The sequence below is a fragment of the Mustela lutreola genome, chromosome 2 (genome assembly GCF_030435805.1).
Source record: "Mustela lutreola isolate mMusLut2 chromosome 2, mMusLut2.pri, whole genome shotgun sequence".
Lineage (NCBI taxonomy): Eukaryota > Metazoa > Chordata > Mammalia > Carnivora > Mustelidae > Mustela > Mustela lutreola.
Window position 1 is genome coordinate 16,617,017 of NC_081291.1, and position 20,873 is coordinate 16,637,889.

The 20,873-nt window shown below is 41.9% G+C and overlaps 1 protein-coding gene across 1 annotated transcript; it reads left to right on the top strand.

The window, feature by feature from the left end:
• The first annotated feature begins 428 nt into the window (after positions 1-428).
• On the top strand, positions 429-20,523 carry LOC131823848 (C-C chemokine receptor type 3). Its single transcript, XM_059160694.1, has 2 exons — positions 429-655; positions 17,487-20,523. The coding sequence occupies exon 2, from the start codon at positions 17,497-17,499 to the stop codon at positions 18,577-18,579; it is 1,083 nt and encodes a 360-aa protein (XP_059016677.1). The 5' UTR covers positions 429-655; positions 17,487-17,496; the 3' UTR covers positions 18,580-20,523.
• The last annotated feature ends 350 nt before the right edge of the window (positions 20,524-20,873 follow it).

Genomic DNA, 20,873 nt, shown 5'->3' on the forward strand with positions numbered 1-20,873 from the left:
AAGTGCCAGGATCAAGCCCCAAGTCGGGATCCCTGCTCAGTGGGGAGTCTGCTTCTCTCTCTCCCTCTGGTCTTCTCCCTGCTCATGCTTGCTCTCTCTCACTCATTCTATCCCTCAAATAAATAAATAAAATATTTTTTAAAAATTTCTTTCAGTATCAAAGAGCAACTGACATACAATCAGTTTCATGGGTACAACATAGTGATTCAACAATTCTATACGTTACAAAGCTCACCACCATCTGCCAGCTGTAGTCACCATCTGTCACTCGATTTTACTTCTTACTCTGCCTCCCCCAGGTCAAGGCAATGCTTATTCGAGAACTATCTCTAAAAAAATAAACATAAACATAAACATAAAAGAACAAGGCCAAGAGAATGCAGAACCCCTAAAATAGCTGTTCAACATCAGCAGCATTCATCTCAAGGATTACTCAACTGAGTGCTCTAGAATGTCATGTCAATGGTAGAAAAGAAGAACTGTACCAAACTTGATATCTTCTGAAAACTTGCAAAACCTGAGCAGCTGGTCTGTTTAAAAGAGGAAGCCGTATTGTTTCCTACCTTACAAATGTCTCTGATCAGATGGTATCTTCATTTCGAGTGGTGAGACTTAGCTGTCACTGGATGCATAACGGACTTTGTTAAAGTAGCAGGTACCGCTTGTCTTCTTTCTGTTCTCATCTGGGCAAGAACTTATTAAATGGGATAGATGTTGTTTATTTAGACCTGATTTCTGGGTAGACTGCCGGGTTTCTAAGAACAAGGAGTTGGAGAGAGGGGTCTAGGCAGGTGCTCTTGGGTTGAGGAGGCAGAGGAGAGGGGCCCCCACCGTGATTTAGTAGGTAATGTGGGGCTAAACTGGGAGAGTTTGTTGTGACATATGTCCATTTTCTTCTGCTTTTCTCCCATTTTCCCTTCTTTTCTCCCACCCGTTACCAGGATGTGCTTGCTACTCCCAGTCATCCCACCTTGGTGCTTTATACCTCTGTAGTCAACATGCCCATGGCTTTGTGCCTGGTGTGTTCACTATGCTTTCATAAATTCCCAACTGTTGAGAATGTGAGAACCCCAAAAGGATTACACTTCATAGTTTTGTGTTTATGGATATTCACTTGTATGAAACAGTCAGTGGGTATATAAATACATTTATATATTAATTATATATAATAATATGTTATATTATTATATATTATTAATATATATAATATTATATTATTATTATATTATATATTAATAACATATATTAATTTATATATTATTACATATATTTGTATGTTGTGTGTGTGTGTGTATTTTTTTAAGTGTTCATTGAAAATCCACTCTAAGGCTCTGAGATGAACCCGTTAATCAACTGATTTGGTCTTTGCATCTGGATTTACAAGGTTGACTATTTGTTTTTCCTGGACCTGTAACTAGAGGACAGGGGTAGAAGTCCTTCCTAATCTTTTGGAAAACTTGGATTTATGGGGATGGAAGCTAACTGTTGTTTGACAAGTGTCTCCGGGAAGGACGATGGGAAAATGGTGTCTTTGGTACGTGGAAGTGATAGGTGTATTTGTCACTCTTTTCAGAAGGTGGCGAGGGTGACATTCAACCATGCAGACTGAGTTATTTTCCTGGGGGAAGCATTGTATGACTCAATAAGAAAAAAGCAGATGTACTCAGGGGAATGAAATGGGTAAAGGGCACAAACTGATAATTCACAGAAAAGGAAACACAAATGACTACTAATTACAGTTTAAAAATTTCTTGGTAATTAAATAAATATTAGTTACACAATAACAGCGTCATTTTCACCCATATAATTGGCCAGTTTTTTTTCTTTTCTGATTTCTTGGTGTTGATGGATGCTTGCTGAGACCCACACCAATCTCTATGAGTGCCAAGAAAATATATACATTGCTACATACTCTCTGGAAACAATATAGCAAAATGCATCAATAGACTTAGAAATATGATCATAGGTAGAAATTGCACTTTGGGAAATCTACTTTAAGGAAATAATTTTAAAACCACAAAGATGTTCATTGCAGCATTATATATAAATTGTATATCTGGGACAACTTGGTCACACAAAAATAAGACAATGATTGTATAACCATGGATATCTGTATAATTTTTGGAATCTTAACAAATTATACCTTTTAAAAATATTTATTTATTTGAGAGAGAGAGAGAGAGAACAGGTAAGAAGGGTAGAGGGAGAGGGAGAGAGAATCTCAAGCAGACTCCACACTGAGCATGAAGCCTAGGACCTTGAGATCATGACCTAAACCTAGACCAAGAGTTAAAAGTTGGATGCCACCCAGGAACTTCTACAAATTACATTTTCTTTTTTTTTTTTTTTTAAGATTTTATTTACTTATTTGACAGACAGAGATCACAACTAGGCAGAGAGGCAGGCAGAGAGAGAAGGGGAAGCAGGCTCCCCATGGAGCAGAGAGCCTGATGTGGGGCTCGATCCCAGGACCCTGGAATCATGACCTGAGCCGAAGGCAGAGGCTTTAACCCACTGAGCCACCCAGGTGCCCCTACAGATTACATTTTCAAATAATTATTAACAACACGGAATAAGGTACAGAATATGCAACTGAAAATATCAGAACACGAAAACTGATATAGAAGTGTGATATCCATTCTAACAAACATGGTACCTAGAAAAGAGGCAGAGACAATGGTTCTTTCTCCATGACTCAGGTGAACGTGGTCCAGTACCAGTACCAGTACCAGTAGCCGGGGAGCTGAGACCTCTGTTCATGCTGAACACGCCCCCCCCCAACCATGTTATTTTGATTACATAGTCATGCCTTCCCTATGAAAACATATTCCTCACAATCATCTCTTTCAACTAAATAACATGTCAGCCTGTACCCAATGAAAATTCAACCACGTTTGAAACACCTAATGTTGAACTATAAGGAGTAAATCTAATCTTTTACAAAGAAGTTGGTAAAAATATCCAAAACCACTTGGCAGGTAGATAAAACCAAGTCACTTAAAATGAACTGGCCACATTCCAAGAATGGAGTATAGCCTTAGCTCTAGTAACTAATGATAATGATTAGTGGTTGTGGAAGTCCACTGGCTGCCCTAAAATACAGTGCTGGGTTGGGTCTTCAGCTGGCAAGAAGACTGTATTTATTCACGATTTCAAGCTTGAGAGGTTCGTGTGTGGTTCCAGGGAGGGAGCTTCCCGGCTCACCAAGCATCCCATTCTCTTCCCACCAATCCTTGCCCATGTGGGACTGAATGTGGTGTCCTCCAATGCTGTCAGATTGCTATGCTCTAGGGAGTCAACCTCCTCTTCTGCAGGAAAAGTTATCAGTCTATCGCAAAGGGACCTTAAAAATTGCCCCATTTAAATATTAATTAAATTAAATGTAATGTAATTTAAAAAATAAGATGGCTGCCTGGGTAGCCCAGTCGGTTGGGCATCTGCCTTTGGCTCAGCCCATGCTGGCTCTTTGCTCAGTGGGGAGCCTGCTTCTCCCTCTCCCTCTGCCTGCTGTTCTACCTGCTTCTGCTTGCTCTTTTTCTGTCAAATAAATACATTAGATCTTTAAAAAAAAAAATTAGAAAATTTGGTCCAGACCAAAGAGATACAAATACAAGACAAAAAAAAAAAGGAACTAAAATTAATCTGAGAGTTAGAAGACTTGTATTTTTCATACAAAACATTCCAAATTCTGTCAATTATAGTTGCTGTTATGATGTTTCTGGACCTTTATCATCCTAGTCTATCTTGTACTCCAGATGGATACTAGCTCCCTTAAAATGGGGTACCTGGGACAGAACCTAATACTTCAAAAGTGTAGTCTGCATAGTAAAAAGCAGAATGAAAATTATTCTGGTCCATCCTTCTGTCCATTTCAGAAGTGTTTATTAAGCAGCTATTAATTGTTGGGCATATTATACGGATATTAGTCACCAGTTCCACACTATCCCATATGGTGACTACTTGCCACATGTGGCTACTTGAATTTAAACTCACTAAGTTTCAATAAAATGAAAAGTTCACTTTCTCAACAGCACTAGCCGCATTTCAAATGTCCAACAGCTGCACGGTTAGTAGTGCCTTGTTGGACAACACAGATGCAGAACGCTACCATCACTGCTGAAAAGTTCTATTGGTTGGTGCTCTGCCAGGTAATTATTTTTTTCTGCCAACTCCAGTTTCTCTGTAAAACAAAGCAAAACAAAAAGGTTTTGGGGAGGGAGTTCTGGCTTAACTGCATAGGTGGGAAGCAATTTGAGTAGCTAGTTGGATAGGTAATTGGATGGATAAATGAAGGGGGAGGGGGAGCTGGGTAGAGAAGTGGGTGGAGAGTCTGGTAGGTAGATTTATCTTGTTCTGGATGATCTACTAGCACAGACTAAAACTGAATTCACTTGCTGTGTCACAGTGTTGACATTCTTTAGTCCACCCCTGAATTTCCCATTTTCTCCTCACCTAAGCTTAAGGAGGTTGGAGAGTATGTATCTCAGAGACAGGGAACAGAGTCATAAAATTTAGAAGAGACTTCATGTCACTTCATTCAAGAATGGGGGAGATTTAAGAGTCACTGTGGTCTAGATCCCATCTCCAGAAATTCTGGTTTACCTGCTCAGGTGTATAGCCTAGCATCGGGATTTCAAAAGCTCCCGCATAGTTTCCGTGTGCAGCCTGGGCCGATAACCACTGCTGGAGTTGAACTTCTTCTCACCATGGAATCCCCTTCTGCAATGTCCCTGCCAGGCAGCCACTGAGCCTCTGCTTGGATGCCTCCAAGCCCAGTTTGTTTGGCCTCTCCCAAGACATCCTTTCATTTTGGGTAATCCCGCTCATGTTCTTTCTTATGTAGTGTTTCAGTTTGCCTCTAGGAACGACCTCCTATGGGTTCTGGAGGGCAGCACTGTGAATCCGATTCTGATTTTCATATACACCCCAGTATTTGCTCTCTTTCCTACCTGCAGTATCTTTTCTCCTGGGTAGATGGATACCTCTGGCTTCTTCAACTCATCTTTTTCGGGTGGGGTTTCCTCTCCCCTACGTTTCAGTTGGTCAGTGTTCACATTAAATGTCTTGTCTGGGACCTAGGACAGTGCTCTGGATGTAGTCTCAGACTACTTGAAAATCCCATCACATGCTAACCTGTAACTCTAGCTGACCATAAAGTTAGTGTGTGATGGGGTTTTTAAAATTTTTATTTATTTTTTAAAGATTTCTTTATTTTTTTTAGAGAGGGAGAGAGAGAAAGCACCAGTGGGAGGGGCAGAAGGAAAGGGAGAGAGGACCTCAAGCAGACTCTGCTCTCAGTATGGAGCCTGACCTGGGGCTCATGATACTGAAATCATAACCTGAGCAGAAACCAGGAGTCAGACGCTTACCCTACAACCCCACCCAGGGATCCCTGTTTTTTGAAAAAAAAAAAACTTCCTGTGTAAGATCATCAATGGCATCATTATTTGAAATAACAAAGAGTACCTGTTTGTAGGAGACTGGCTAAATAAACTGGTGTATCCACACAATGGATTCTCCACAGCCGTAACAAAGAATAAGAAAAACTTAAGTTGTGAAGCGGAAAAAGCAAGGTGCAGGATGATGAATGTAATGCTTTGTTTTTATGCAACCGACAGGGTAAGATTAAAAGATACATTTATATTGGCTTACAGTTGCAAATGGAAATGTTTCCCTCCCAGGCCAAGAGTGGGCGGATTTGTGATCAGCCCAGTGTAGAAGATTGGGGGTTCCTACACTCAGATTGTTCATCTGTGAGCCAATCCTGTTGTGTTCAGGGACTCCCCACTCCCCAGGCCACTCCACATGGCCCCTGTGCAACTTGGCAGCATGAAGAACCAATGAGGACATCTAGCTACACGCCTGCTGTAGGTCCTTTGTCCTTATCTAATTGTCATGTGCCTTTTTCTGGTATCTGTGAAAAAGTGGCAGCCTTGCTTGTTAGCTTGCGGGTAAGATAAGATCTTAGACTCCTCACAGCTGTTGATGCAGAAGAGGTGTACAGGGATGAAGTAGGATGAGACTTCTTACTGTGTATCTTCTCACAGTACTATGTTTTGAACCATAGGATTGTGTGTATTCCCTTTTCTATCATAAATCACATGTAATTTGAAATAAAAATGTTCCTCTTATAAAGAAAACAACTTCTTTCATACAAATATAGATTAAGTTAATGGAAGTGTTCTATGCAGATTATGGGAAGTGATCATTTCTTAGCATCCTAAGGTGGTCAGAATGAAGTGTCCAGTCGAACTCTCCTTGATTTTTGGTTGTCCTCAGTTTTCTGAGAATTCATCTATATCTCTCTCTCTCTATCTTTCTATCTCTATCTCTATCTCTACATATCACCCACATTATCTTTCTGAAAGATAATGGGACCTCTGATAGCTCCCCATTGGGTACGTCAATGAGTACATGGATTAATATAATCTAGGGTTCCCATTAGGTTATTTAATTTGGTTGAGATCCAGACTTGTTTGTAGAAATTCAAACTCTTCATTTAGAGTAACTAAAGATTTAAATGAAGACTGAAATATCTGGTTAAAACAAATTATTGGATGCCAATCATTGTAGGTTTTCTAGAACCTAGGGTAATGGACTACTGACTAGATATTTGTGGAAAGATAAGCATTTCTGTTTAGGTGGAAGAGACACTTGCTCCTCTGAAGTCATATTATACTACACTGGACAAGAATCTAAGAAATTTGGGAAAGGCTTGAGAACTGAAAGATAAAGGTCGATGGGTGGGGGGTGGGAGAAGAGCTGACATATGCTTGCCTGGCTCTGTGCTCTAGATGTTCTCATATGTGTTAGTTCATGTTATCCTCACACCGCTTTTCCCTCCTTGACACCATCTTCACTTGGCTTCTGAGATGCCCGCTCTTCTGGTTTTCCTCCTATTGTCCACTCCTTCTGAGACTCTCTTGCTGAGTCCTTGTTCCTCTGACCTCTGATTTTTGACATACCTGAGAATGCCATCCTTTACTATCTACACTCATTTCATGACTTCAAACACCATCAATATGACAACACCTGTCCACTTTAGATCTTAACCAAGAGCTCGCCTCTGGAGTCATATATCCAACTACCTACTTGCTAGACGTCTCCACTTGGATGACACTCAGACTTGACATGCCCCAGGCTTCTTTACTATAGCTATAGCTGGTGGCAACTCCATCCTTCCAGTCGTGTAGGTCAAGACTCTTGGAGCTTCTCAGCTTTGACCATTTCTCACTCACATCCAATCTGTTAACATATCCTTTGGTGCTACCTTCTGCATTTATGCTCAATCTGTCTACTTCTCACCTTTCTACTCTTACTACCATGTCCAATCCAGTGTCATGTCTTGCCTGGATTATCATGTCAACCTCTTTATTGGTCCCCTGTTTCTAACTTTAATTCCATAGTCTGTCTCCACACGGCAGCCAGAAAAGTTTTTACAAAACATAAATTGGATCATGTCACAGTTTTAATGGAAACTCTCCATTGGTCCCTACCCCATTCAGGGAAAAGCCAAAATTATTCAGGGGATGCACAGCTACACTGAACCCCTGCCCATCTCTCCCCTACATCTCTCTGAAACCTTCTCTAGATATACTCACCCCTCACTCCTCCTCTGGCCACACTGGGCTTCTTGCTCTTCTAAGAATATGTCTAGACGCCTGCCATCTCAGGACATTTGTACTTGCTGTATCTGTGCCAAGGGCTCTCATCCCTCAGATACCTGTACAACTCATTCCCTCACTTCTCCCAAGTTTTTTCTCAAATGTCACCTCAGTGGGTTCTGTATTGACCCCTCCTTCAATTTAAAATTGCCCACATCTGACTCCACCCTATCATCTTTCTCTATCTCCCCCTACTTCATCTCTCTCTGTAGCACTCATGTCCATCTGAGACCCTGTCATTTTTAGTTATTTATTCTCTGGGTCCTCAACTAGAAAATAAGTTCCATGAAGTCAGGAAGTTTGGTCTGTTCTGTTCCCTGATGTTGCCTGTGTCCCCTTGCCTGTCATAGGTGCTTATAAGTAATTGTTGAATGAATGGCTGAGGAACCCCACGAGGCAGTAACTCTTCTCATCACCATGTTGCACATGAGAATTCTGAGGCATAGAGTGGTTAAGTTCCTTGCTCTAGGTCACATAGTGATTTCATCAGACACAGTAATAAATTATTATCCTGCACTGATGAGGACGAAAGATATATAAGAAAGAAAATCTTACAGATTCTCTTAGCACCAGATACCAATGGAGTCAAAAGTATCTAGGGTCTTGGGGCACCTGGGTGGCTCATTCATTAAGCAGCTGCCTTCTGCTCAGGTCATGATCCCAGGGTCCTGGGATTGAGCCCCGCCTCGGGCTCCCTGCTCAGGGAAGCCTGCTTTTCCCGCTCCTACTCCCCTTGCTTGTGTTCCCTCTCTCTCTGTCCTCTCTCTATCAAATAAATAAATAAAATCTTTTTTAAAAAAGTATCTAGGGTCTTGGGCACAAGTCATGATCTTAACACCAGGTGGTTTTTACAGGAATAATCACCACTGGGAGTCACCTGTGGACAGGGCTCTTCCAGATGGGCAGGTAGAGTCAGGGTAGCAGGCTGTGACACCAAACCCGAAGGCAGTCACACCTGGTCTCCTCTCCATATTCTTTGGATGATTTATCAAGTTCACCTGAGAGGATGATCCCTTCAAAGAGACAAAGCACTTACACACACATATACACATGCACACAAACATAGAATCCAGATTAGTGACTTCACTACTGAACTGGGATATCATTCCCCATGTGGTCTTCTATCAGACATGCCTGGTTTTAACCAACCTCCCTTTACTGCCAAGGATCAACACTCTTCATTAGCAGCATAATGGATTTCCACTTCAGTGAGGTTTTGTTATAAAATGGATCTTAAATTAGCAGTACCTTTTTCTGTCCATCTGACTAGAGCTTGTTGAAATTAACTTCTAAAAGCATTCAGACAAGCCCAAGAAATATTGCAAAAGATCAGCTCAGAGTGTCTCTGGCTTTGACTGCCATAGACAGACCCCAGGCTCTAGCATTGACGCCAAGGGGGGTGTGGGGGTGAGGGGAACTGTTGGAGGGGGGTCATGACTTCCATGTACAGTGCATGTCCACAGTGCAGAAGTGATGCTGAAACTGAGAAAGGTGTTCACTGCCACACTGAAGGTCCTCACCTAGTGGGTAGGAGCTGATGGGCAGGTGTGGCTACAGAGAGCCTAGGTTTCTTTGAGTCAAGTTTCTGGACTCAAGTCCCAACTTAGCCATTTGCTCTCTGTGTGATCATAAGTTATGGAATTGCTCTGAGCTCAGTTTTTTTTTTTTTTTTTTTCCTGAGCTCAGTTTTGTTTCAGCAACAAGAATAATAAAAACATTTACCTCCCACGGCTGTCGTGATAAGTAATCATGTGAAATATGTTTCTAGGGAAGAACCTTAAACAGGTGTGACTCAAAAAATGTTAATTCTTTCATTCCTCTGAAGACCACAACTATTCAGAAAGCCTCCTGTTTTAATTTTTTTCAGGCTTCTGTCCAATGATTTTGTTTTTAAATTGCCGTCCACTCTTGGAGAGCCTTACTAAAATTCTTAAGATCTTTGATCAATTTTAAACCATCTTAAAGGACAATGAAGGACTGTTAATTAGTCCGTGCCTTGAGGCCTTTGAAAGGCTGGGCGTGGGGGGAGGATCCTGTCCCATTAAAATCAGGAACCACTGTTACTTAACATTGCATTGCTATGGAAATTCCAACCAAAGACACAAGGTGAGAAAAACAAAGGAGGAATATGAACAAGAAGGTTATGATGTTAGCCCTATTTCACAGCTGATGTGATTATTTAAAAGTCCTAAAGGAAATTATTTTTAAAAATCAGTAGGGTGACCAGTTTAAAAAAAAAAAAATTCTTTCCTACATACCAAGCATTGTTCAGAAAACTCGTTAGGGAAAAAAAAAATATCTCATTTGCGTAACCTCAGAAAAAAACCAAAACCAGAGAGATAAAAACAATAAAAAAATGTGTGAGACTGAGAACTAAAAGAACAGCAATAAATACAATAAGTACACAGATCATGTTCCCAAATAATGAAAACTTGATATGGTTAAGTTATCAATTCTCCCCAAATTTATTTATAAATGTAATACAATTCCACTCAAAATTTTATCTTTATAAGTAATGAACCAAATGATTCTAAGGTTTATCTAATAGGACAGAAGGCTCTAACAGATAAGACATATTTGGAAATGAATAATGAAAGAGCCGCATAAGCAGACAATCCACATAAAAGACCTAATACATCCAAATAGTGAACAGAGTGTTTCCGGCACCAAAACAAGAGATGTAGAGGTGTAGAATGTAAAGGACACAAACAGAATCAGGAATACTAAAGAATATATAACAAAAGTGATGTTATTCACCCATTTATAGAGAAAAAAATGGAAATGTACTTCATGCCTTAGATCAAACTGAATTTAAAAGGATTAGAGATTTATACGCATGAGATATTGAACCACAAAGATACCAAAATATATATACATATAAACATTCATGCAATCTTGGGATGTGGAGGTCCTTATTAAATGGAACCCCAAGGCAGTGACAGTGTAGGCTTTAGGGCAAAAGGGCACAGGATCAAGTCTCATCTCTGCCGTGCACAGAATAGCTTCAGGTGAGTGACCAAGACTTGCCAAGCCTCTGTTTGCTCATCTATAAAATGGGAATATATAAACCTACCTTGTGAAGTTGTGAGATGAAGCAGACATATGGAAAGCACTTGGCCTAAGGAAGGCTCAGTTATCATTGACTCTTACCTCACATTGGTTATGTGAAAAGAAAATAAATTTCCAGAATGCAGAGGCCATTTTCTTCCCACTATTTTGTCCCTTAGCAGGGGGTTGTTGACAATAAGGAAAGAAATGCATCAAAGAATTTGACCATATCATGCATTATTTGATCTAGGCTGGAAAATGAGTATTTCTTTCATTCAGAAGTACCATGAGGGCTGGCGCTCAAGACAAAGGGGTTGGGGTCACAGCTCACTGGTTTTACTTGGGATGGCTTTGGATTTTAACAGGCCTCTTTGAGCTGACTCATTAGGGGAAGGTCCAGCTTGCATCTGAGAAGGTGGTTCAAGGGTGCAGGGAAATGGTCTCCCCTTCTTCAAAGGCAGAGAGGTGTGAATTACTGTAAACCCATTTTCCTCAGGGACATCTTAACGCAGAGTCCAGTCACATAGGTTGAAGGCCTGGGGCCAGCAAGAGAAGTGCAGGGCCCCGTGGTTATCTTCTTACTTCAGCATCTGCCAAAAGCACTAAGATGCACAGAGTAGAAGGAGGAAAATGTGGGAGTCACAGTGTTACACCCGAGATAATCTGGAAGCCAGTCACAGTGTTACATCCGAGATAATCTGGGAGCCAGTGTCTACACAGCCCACACATCCACAAGCTTGTGCACACCAGGTCATCTGAAGGGCTTCTCAGTCTTCCGTGGAAGCTGGCCAGTTCAGGTCTCAAGACCTAAAGAGAAATTTCTAAGAGAAATCTCCCCTCCCCCGGTCTGGTGGTTTCACCTTAACGCCACCCAAGATCGACAAGAGCCAAACGTTAAGATCTTTAAAACAAAATTCAAACGCTCTACCTAGCGTGGGAGTTCCACTTCAAGTTTCTTAGATCTCAAATTTGTGGTTTCAGGTTATGATGACTAAACCTTCATCTTGAAATTTGCCCACACTTTCAACCTAGTTACCTTTAGAAAATGTGTTTGCCATCTCCCCAGCAGTGTCTCCTGGAAGGTACTGGCTTTTTATTACAGTTTAATGGCTAAGGGGATATAGAAAAATTCCACATCTTGCAACTTTAAACATGATCATCCACTTCCCTTCTACAACTATTTTCATTATTTGCCCATTGCCATTTTTTTTTTTTTTAAGAGAGGGAAAAAGTGGGGCAGGGGGAGAGGAAGAGAGAGAATCTTAAGCAGGTTCCACACCCAGCGCAGAGTTCAACACTGGGTTCAATCTCGGGATCTCAAATCATGACCTGAGCTGAAACCAAGAGTAGTCTGACACTTAAGTTGAATGGACTGAGCCACTCAGGTGCCCCTTCAAAACTAGTTGTTTTTCTTTTCTTTCTTTCTTTCTTTTTTTTTTTTTTTGAAAGATTTTATATATTTGAGAGAGAGTGAGAAAGAGGGGAAGGGGTGGCAGGGAGAGGTAGATGGAGGGAGAAGCAGACTCCCCACTGAGCAGGGATTCCCGATGCAGGGCTCGATCCCAGGACCTTTAGATCATGACCTGAGCTAAAGCGGATGCTTAACTGACTGAACCATCCAGGCGCCCCTCTAAAACTAGTTTTATTAATGACTACATAATAATCTGTTGCAGTAAGTGGACTGCGATTTATCCAAAGTCTCCTTCACTGTCAAACATTTAAACTCTTTTCATTTCTTTATTTCTCTCCATGATGAAAATGAGGCCACAGTGAACATGCTGGTTTGGTTTGGGGGTCTTCGTCCCCTTAGGGTAAATTCCTCAGAGTAGAACCCCTGTGTCAAAGCCATGTGTATCTCATTGGTTCTTGTTCTGTGCAAGACTTCCTAAACTTACTGAACCCAGTTATGTTGTATCCAGAATGCATAATTGCTCCAGGGTCACTCCAATCTCACCAGCACTGGAGGGGGGGGGCATCATTTGGGCATCATTTACTTTTTTTTTTTTTTCGGTGATTAAAATGACATTCCAAATTTCAATCTATTTTCTATTTTTTAAAAAATATTTTATTTATTTATTTGACAGAAAGAGAGATCACAAGTAGGCAGAGAGGCAGGCAAAGAGAGAGAGGGGGAAGCAGGCTCCCTGCTGAGCAGAGAGCCCAATGGAGGGCTCAATCCCAGGACCCCGGGATCATGACCTGAGCTGAAGGCAGAGGCTCAACCCATTGAGCCACCCAGGTACCCTTCAATCTATTTTCTAAAGAAGCTTCTCTAGGGGCACCTGGGCAGCTCAGTCAGTTAAGGGTTTCGGCTCAGGTCATGATCTCTGGGTCATAGGATTGAACCTTGTGTTGGGCATCCTGCTCTACAGAGAGTTTGCTTCTCTCTCTCTCCCTCTGCCCCTTTTCCCTGCTCATTCTCTCTCACAAATAAATAAATAAAATCTTAAAAAAAAAAAAAAAGAAGCATCTCTAATTCTAGTTGTTCATTTTCAATTCCACTTTGCAACAGTCATTAAAATTTTAAATTGGTGAATGTAAAACTCTGCTTGTTTCCCTGGAGGGTATACATTACATTTTACACAGTAAAAATTAGAGATTTGGGGGGCCGGGGGAGGGGGCAGGGAGGAGGGCTCCTCTCCTTCTGACTCCAGGAATTGTGAGAGAAGAGTCAAATGTCACAGAAGGAAGCAGTCATGCTTATGGGTTCCTATCTTTCCCATCCAGGTTTTGACCAGAATTGGGGGGGGTATGAAACCCTGTTTGATAAATTGAGGGGGACCCTCTGAGAGGATGTCTCTCTGCAAGTCACTTCCTTACCCTCATGGGTGGCCAGCATGGTTAACGGTAGTCAGGCAGAAAAATAATTTAGTTTGTACCCTTGAGTGTCCCTTAGTTTGCACCTGGTGAGGATGTGGAGTCAAGGAGCAGTATGGCTGTCTAGGTTCCTGCCAATTCAGAAGATTCTCAGCCTGGGCCAGCAGCCTAATGATGTGGCAGGAACAGAAACAGTGCTCCATTCCAGCCAGAGCTGGAGAGGTTGCTATGCCCAGGCACAACAGAGAATGAATGGACCATGAGGCCATTAGCCACAAAGCAGCAGATGCCAGCCAAAAGTTCGGGGTTGGTATGGGGTTGTCCTTCCTCAGCAGACACCAGCCGCATAAACAGGACCAACAGGAGACCAAGGCACCCTCTTTCCTCTCTGCCTGGGCTTGCCCCTCCCCCATATCTCCCCTGCCATCTTAGAAAGGACTAATGAGAAAAGATCAGAAACCCAAATAAATAAGCTGGCAATGTAAAGAGAATGAGCAAAACCCTAACCACCCTTCAAATGAATGCTTCAGGCTAAGTTTACACCCTCTTGGACTAAACTCTGTGAATCCTTTTTCCAGCTTCCCAGCGGAAAGTTGGTAAGATCAAATTGTTTTGGAGACTAAAGAAATTTCTTTGCATGCACAGCCGGGTTGTCCTGTGAGTGATTTTAGTGAACCAGCTAAAGTCATATGAGCTCATTTTCTGGGTAAAACGTGTATCCATGTATGCATATCTGCATAGAGAAATGTTACTAGTAGTAGACTCCATGGGGAAATTTGGGGTGGTTTTTACTTTTATGTTTTTTGCCTCTCTTTATTATTGGTGCTGTCTGCTTACTCTTTTTTTTTTTTTTTTTTTTTTTTTTTTTTTTAAAGATTTTATTTATTTATTTGACAGAGAGAAATTACAAGTACACTGAGAGGCAGGCAGAGAGAGAGAGAAGGAAGCAGGCTCCCTGCTGAGCAGAGAGCCCGATGCGGGACTCGATCCCAGGACCCTGAGACCATGACCTGAGCCGAAGGCAGCGGCTTAACCCACTGAGCCACCCAGGCGCCCCTGTCTGCTTACTCTTATTGTACTATATTTCCAAAATGCAAAAAAAAAAAAAAAAAGGATTTTTAAGAGCTTACTTCAAACCTCTTAACTATTTCACACTGAAATAGTCATTTTGATTTGGACTGAAAACCATTTCCGTTTTCATATCATTGAACCCACGTAACTAGTAGTCAAGGACTTGGCTTCTGACACCAGAGAACCTGCATGTTTCCCTGTTCGTTGCACTCTAGAGCCCCCCAAAAGATTCCGTAATTTTCTGGTGGTCATATTGAAAGTGACACATGAATTCAAGACATGACCATCAAGTTAAACAAAACCTTAGTGAGTTTTGTTTGTTTGTTTTACTTTGACTTGTTTTTAGATCTGTCTCAGAGAAAAAGAAAGATAATAGAAACAAGTAGAGAGTATTATACTTTTGCTCTCTGGAGCGAGCAGTTCTGTTCTTTTTTTTTTCTTTTTCTTTAGTGACTAAAGTTTGGAGAGGGATGCTCTCTGTGATTGTTAACTATGTAACAGACAAAAGAAAGGGTGTTTTTTTTTTTTTTTTCTCAGCGACTGTGGATTATACTGTTAGTAATAAGAATGCTGATAAGATCATAGAAATCAGTTGTTTTCAATCCTGTCTTCCACCACAAAAGCCTGGATGTGTTACTGATCAGCGGGATGTATCAGGATGGAGCCACTGAAATAGATCAGGTTCTATCCAAGAGACCTGACTTCCTTAACTAATTTTATATGAAATGACTTCTCGTTGCTTTTCTTTCAGTCCTACTTCCTACCAGTTTTACAGATTTTTTTTTTTAATCTTATTTGATCCTGAACATAACTTCAAGTGGTATCAAGATCTGCCTTTTGGGGATGAATAAATGAGGCTCAAAGTTAAGTTATCGTCCAAGTCCTACAGCTGGGGAGAGGAATGGCTGGGAACAGCTCCTGCCCCTGTCCATTCTCACTTTGGCTACACAGGACCCTGACAGGTGCTGACCACGTGGGCGTGGGGAGGCGGTCCCAGTATTTTATTAAGAAGCAAAGATAGTGCCTTGCCTTTGGCTCCAATTATTGCATTTCTAACCCTTACCTTGAGAAATGCCCACTGACAGATATTCATGTCTTCACACTTGTCCCTTCCTCAGAGGAAATCAGTAGAACGTCTTCCACGGAAACAGTGCAGGGACTCACTGCCCTCTGCGGAACACTTTCTTCTCCAGTAAAGTCTGCAATCTTAAGAAAGGCAGCCACTGGACCTAGGGATCCCAGTCTAAAAATTATTGAATCCGCTAAGGAATTCCATTGTCCTATCCCGCCCACGCAGTCCCTTTATGAAGGAGGAACTCCAAGGTGTTTGCTGTTGGCACAGGACTGGCTTATCTCAGCATCATCGGGAGCAGGTAAAGGGCAGGAGCCTAGGTTACTGGTGCTTAGAACTGTAATGGTCACACTAGTTAATAATAATTACAATAATGAAGTCTTCAAAAGTTGAACTTAAAAACCACTGCACTAGAATCTAGTAAGAAAAGACTTGTTCATAGATACTGAAGACCTAGCCTGAACTTGTATATTTACTTGTTAGAGGATTTGGGGTAAATTACTAAATTTCTTGAAGGTTTAATTTCCCCATCAGCTATGATGAACAGTGCCTTGTTAAGGGGCCACACAGAGGGGAAGTTATTTGTAATAATAACAATCACTATTATTATTATTATTATTAGCATGTAGTCTTTAAGTAAGGAAGATGCTTTTTTTTTTTTTTGGTTTTTTTTAAATTTATTTTTTATTTATTTTCAGCATAACAGTATTTATTATTTTTGCACCATACCCAGTGCTCCATGCAATCCATGCCCTCTATAATACCCACCACCTGGTACCCCGACCTCCCACCCCCAACCCCTTCAAAACCCTCAGATTGTTTTTCAGAGTCCATAGTCTCTCATGGTTCACCCCCCCCTTCCAATTTCCCCCAACTCCCTTCTCCTCTCTATCTCCCCATGTTCTCCACGCTATTTGTTATGCTCCATAAATAAGTGAAACCATATGATACTTGACTCTCTCTGCTTGACTTATTTCACTCAGCATAATCTCTTCCAGTCCCATCCATGTTGCTACAAAATTGGGTATTCGTCCTTTCTGATGGAGGCATAATACTCCATAGTGTATATGGACCACATCTTCCTTATCCATTCGTCCGTTGAAGGGCATCTTGCTTCTTTCCACAGTTTGGCGATCATGGCCATTGCTGCTATAAACATTGGGGGTACAGATGGCCCTTCTTTTCACTACAGCTGTATCTTTGGGGTAAATACCCAGTAGTGCAATGACAGGGTCATAGGGAAGCTCTATTTTTTATTTCTCAAGGAATCTCCACACTGTTCTCCAAAAAAAAAAAAAAAACCACATTGAGATATCACCTTTCACCAGTTAGAATGGCCAAAATTAGCAAGACAGGAAACAACATGTGTTGGAGGGGATAAGGAAGATGCTTTTGAAAGTCATATATAAACTATGAAACATAAAACTCAAAATGCCTGAAAAGATACAGCAATAAAAACCAGTATAATATTATTGTTCTCATTCCCCAGCCTGCTTTTTCCCCCGGCTCTGTATTTCCTCCCTCCAATGCTTGCAGAAGTCAGCATTCCCATTCTTCACCACACATTTCTTTTACTTTTCCCATATGAATTGCGCTGACTTTCAAAACTTCCCATCTGTTGTTCCTGACACCTCGCTCCTCCCACTCTCCCACGTACCTTTGAAATACGTGCTGAAGAAACTTTACATGTCTAGGCTGTTTAATCACATGTAATTTGGTGGGCAAATGGGTAAATCAGTGGGTGTGGCTTACTCAGGGTTATTGTGCCTTAATTGTGCGGTTGGTGTTTGTTGTTGTCGATCTGTCTATCACAGGAACAAAATAATGGAGACCCTCACAGCCGTGATGAAGAGCGTGGATGCGTCTGTTGAGACCACAGTGTTCGACTATGAGGATTCAGTGCCATGTGAAAAAGTCAACATCAGGGAGCTGGGAGCCCAGTTCTTGCCTCCGCTGTACTCCCTGGTGTTCGTGGTTGGTCTGCTGGGCAATGTGGTGGTGGTGGTCATCCTCACAAAATATAAGAGGCTCCGGATTATGACCAACATCTTCCTGCTCAATTTGGCCATTTCTGACTTGCTCTTTCTAATCTCTCTGGTATTCTGGATTCACTATGTTATGTGGAATGAGTGGGTTTTTGGTTCCTTCATGTGTAAATTCATCTCTGGGCTTTATTACATGGGCTTATATAGTGAGATCTTTTTCATCATCCTGCTGACCATAGACCGGTACCTGGCCATTGTCCACGCCGTGTTTGCCTTACGAGCCCGGACTGTCACTTTCGGTGTCGTCATGAGTGTTCTAACCTGGGTCCTGGCAGGGCTAGCAACTGTCCCTGAATTTATCTTCCATGAGTCCCAAAAGGAGGACTCCCAACATGTCTGCTTGCCTCTCTACCCAAAAAACCAAGAAGATAGATGGAAGCTTTTCCATGCCCTGAGAATGAATATCTTGGGTCTTGCTCTGCCTGTGCTCATCATGGTTGTCTGCTACTCTGGAATCATTAAAACACTGCTGAGATGCCCCGGTAAGAAAAAGTACAAGGCCATCCGGCTCATTTTTGTCATCATGGTGGTCTTTTTCGTTTTCTGGACACCCTACAACCTGGTCCTCCTCCTCTCTGCTTTTCAAACAATCTTCTTTGAGACAAACTGTGAGCAGAGCAAGCATCTGGACGTGGCCATGCAGGTGACGGAGGTGATCGCCTACACACACTGCTGCGTCAACCCCGTCATCTATGCCTTCGTCGGGGAGAGGTTCCAGGAGCATCTCTGCCACTTCTTCCGCAGGCACGTGGTCACCTACCTGGGAAAATACATCCCGTTCCTTCCCAGCGAGAAGTCAGACAGAGTCAGCTTCTCTGTATCCCCATCAACAGGGGAACAGGAATTCTCATTTGTATTTTAAGACACATGCGGAAAATGACCTAATGTGCTGGACCCAAGGAGCAGAAGCATTATGTCAACCACATTGACCTCAACACCGGCCCTTAAGCTTCCAGCTCAATGCTGAAACTCTTAAAGACATTAAAATATATACACAATGGGGTCAGTATATATGCGTGGCCCAGGCATTACCAGGGGTTGCTGGCTAGTCCATTCACTTACTCTCTACCACAAAAGATAGAACTTTGTTTGGTTCTCTGAAGAGTTATATACATTGTAATGCCCCTGAGTGTTAGAGAGTTACAACACACAACTACCTACAGGTAAATCCTTTTAAATTTAAACCTTAACTTCAGCCAGCTATTGCATAAATGAAACATATTTCACAAAATACAGTATCTCAATCACAATCCTTTTAACATGACTAGCTCTCTCTTTGCTTGATGAAAAGGCTTTTTTCTTTTCATTTTTTTAATGTATATGTACTCTCAAGCAGCATAATGGCATGTCATCCTTGTTCCTAGTACTTTTTTTTTTTTTTAAGGATTTTATTTTTTAAATAATTTCCACCCAATGTGGGGCTTAAACTCACAACCCGGAGATCAAGAGTTGCATGGTCTGCCTACTGAGTCAGCCAGGTGCCCCCCCTTTTCAAGTGTGTTTATTAGTAAATGGATTTCCTGTTTATACCAAATGACCAGATTTCTTATGAGCAACTCAGTAAAAGAAGAGCAATTTGATATTTTCAGTAGAGAGAATAAAGACCTCGCTCACTGAGACTTCTTGGAGCCCTGAAATGTGTAGACACTGTCCTCTTCAACACCAGGCTTACCATTCATTCAACAACTGTGTACCAGGTGATACAGACAGGATGCACCAACATTGCTTTAAGTTAAGTGAAGGATGTAGAAAATGTGTAAGATAAACACTAGTCCTTGCCCTGTAAAACATCTGCTAGAGGGTGTGAGACAGAAACAAATAACTCCAGAACAAAAAGAAACATCCTCAGTGCTCTCCCTGGGCCAGGAAGGGAGAGACCATTTTTAGTTGGAATCTGAGGGAGGAAGACTTCATGGAAGAAGTGGCTTTTGAGTAGGTCTTTGAAAAAAGGGCAGGATTTGGAAACGGAGAGGATTCGGGAAAGACACTTGAAACCAGTGGGATGCCCAGTACAAAGGTGAGGAGGGGAGGGGTCATGAATGTGGATGGACAGGAGGGTGGGAGGCAGGTTGGGATGGGCCACGGATTTCAGGCAAGCATCGTGGGCTTTTTTGGGAAGACAAAGGGAGCTACTGAAGGGTTTAGAGCAGGGGAGGAGAATAATCACCATGGCGCGTTAGGAAGACAAATCCGGTAACACAGGATGAAATAGAGACCCCAGAACCATGCAGGGAGCTGGTTAGAAGAGAAGGGCACATGTGAGGCAAGGAGAGATCAGTGGGTAATAAGAGAGGTGCCAGAAGAACCTGGAGAGGAATTCAGCCAAGAGACAGCGGTGAAGGAAAGGTCAAAGCCCCAGGAGTGATATAAAATTGACTGGAAAAAAAGCAAAGACAAAAACAGCATGTATCCTATGTTAAAAAGAAAAAAAAAGGGGGGGGAGGGGATAAACAGATTATTCGCGGTGTTTGGGTTCATTCCTCATCCCTTAAAAAAATAGTAAAAGAAACAGCGATGTTTGGTTATCTTTAGGGAGGGAGGACGATGGAGAGTAGAAGTGTGACTTTTCTCTGAATACCCTTGTGCCTTTTGGCTTTTGAACTATGGGAACAGGTTAGCAATTAAAAACATAAACAACACTTTAGAATTATGTATTAAAAAAAAAAAAAAAAAAGCTAGGCTGCTCTTCTGATGTGGTATCCATTCTACCAGCCAAAAGGGCATTGGGAACTCTGAAGTATCTTTTGTCTTTTTTGTGGTTTCAGCCAGAATGTAAATAAAGCAATCATCTGAAGACTTAACTATACATCACTGTGTTTCTCTTGTCTGGTGAAGTAGTGTCTGTCCTCAGGTGGGCACAGGTGCAAGATATAGATACTTGGTCATATATCCAGATCCCTGAAACCTTTAGAGCGTTGGGACCCTCACAGATTGGCACATAACCAAATCACAGATTCAGTATCCTCCGTTTGGCCCTTTGGCCCCATGCTGTCCAATAGAACTAACTACAGGGATAGAAATGTTTTGGGGGCAGCTGGGTGGCTTAGTCATTAAGCATCTGCCTTTGGCTCAGGTCATGATCCCAGGGTCCTGGGATCAAACCCTGCATAGGACTCCCTGCTCTCAGTGGGAAGCCTGCTTCTCCCTCTCCCACTC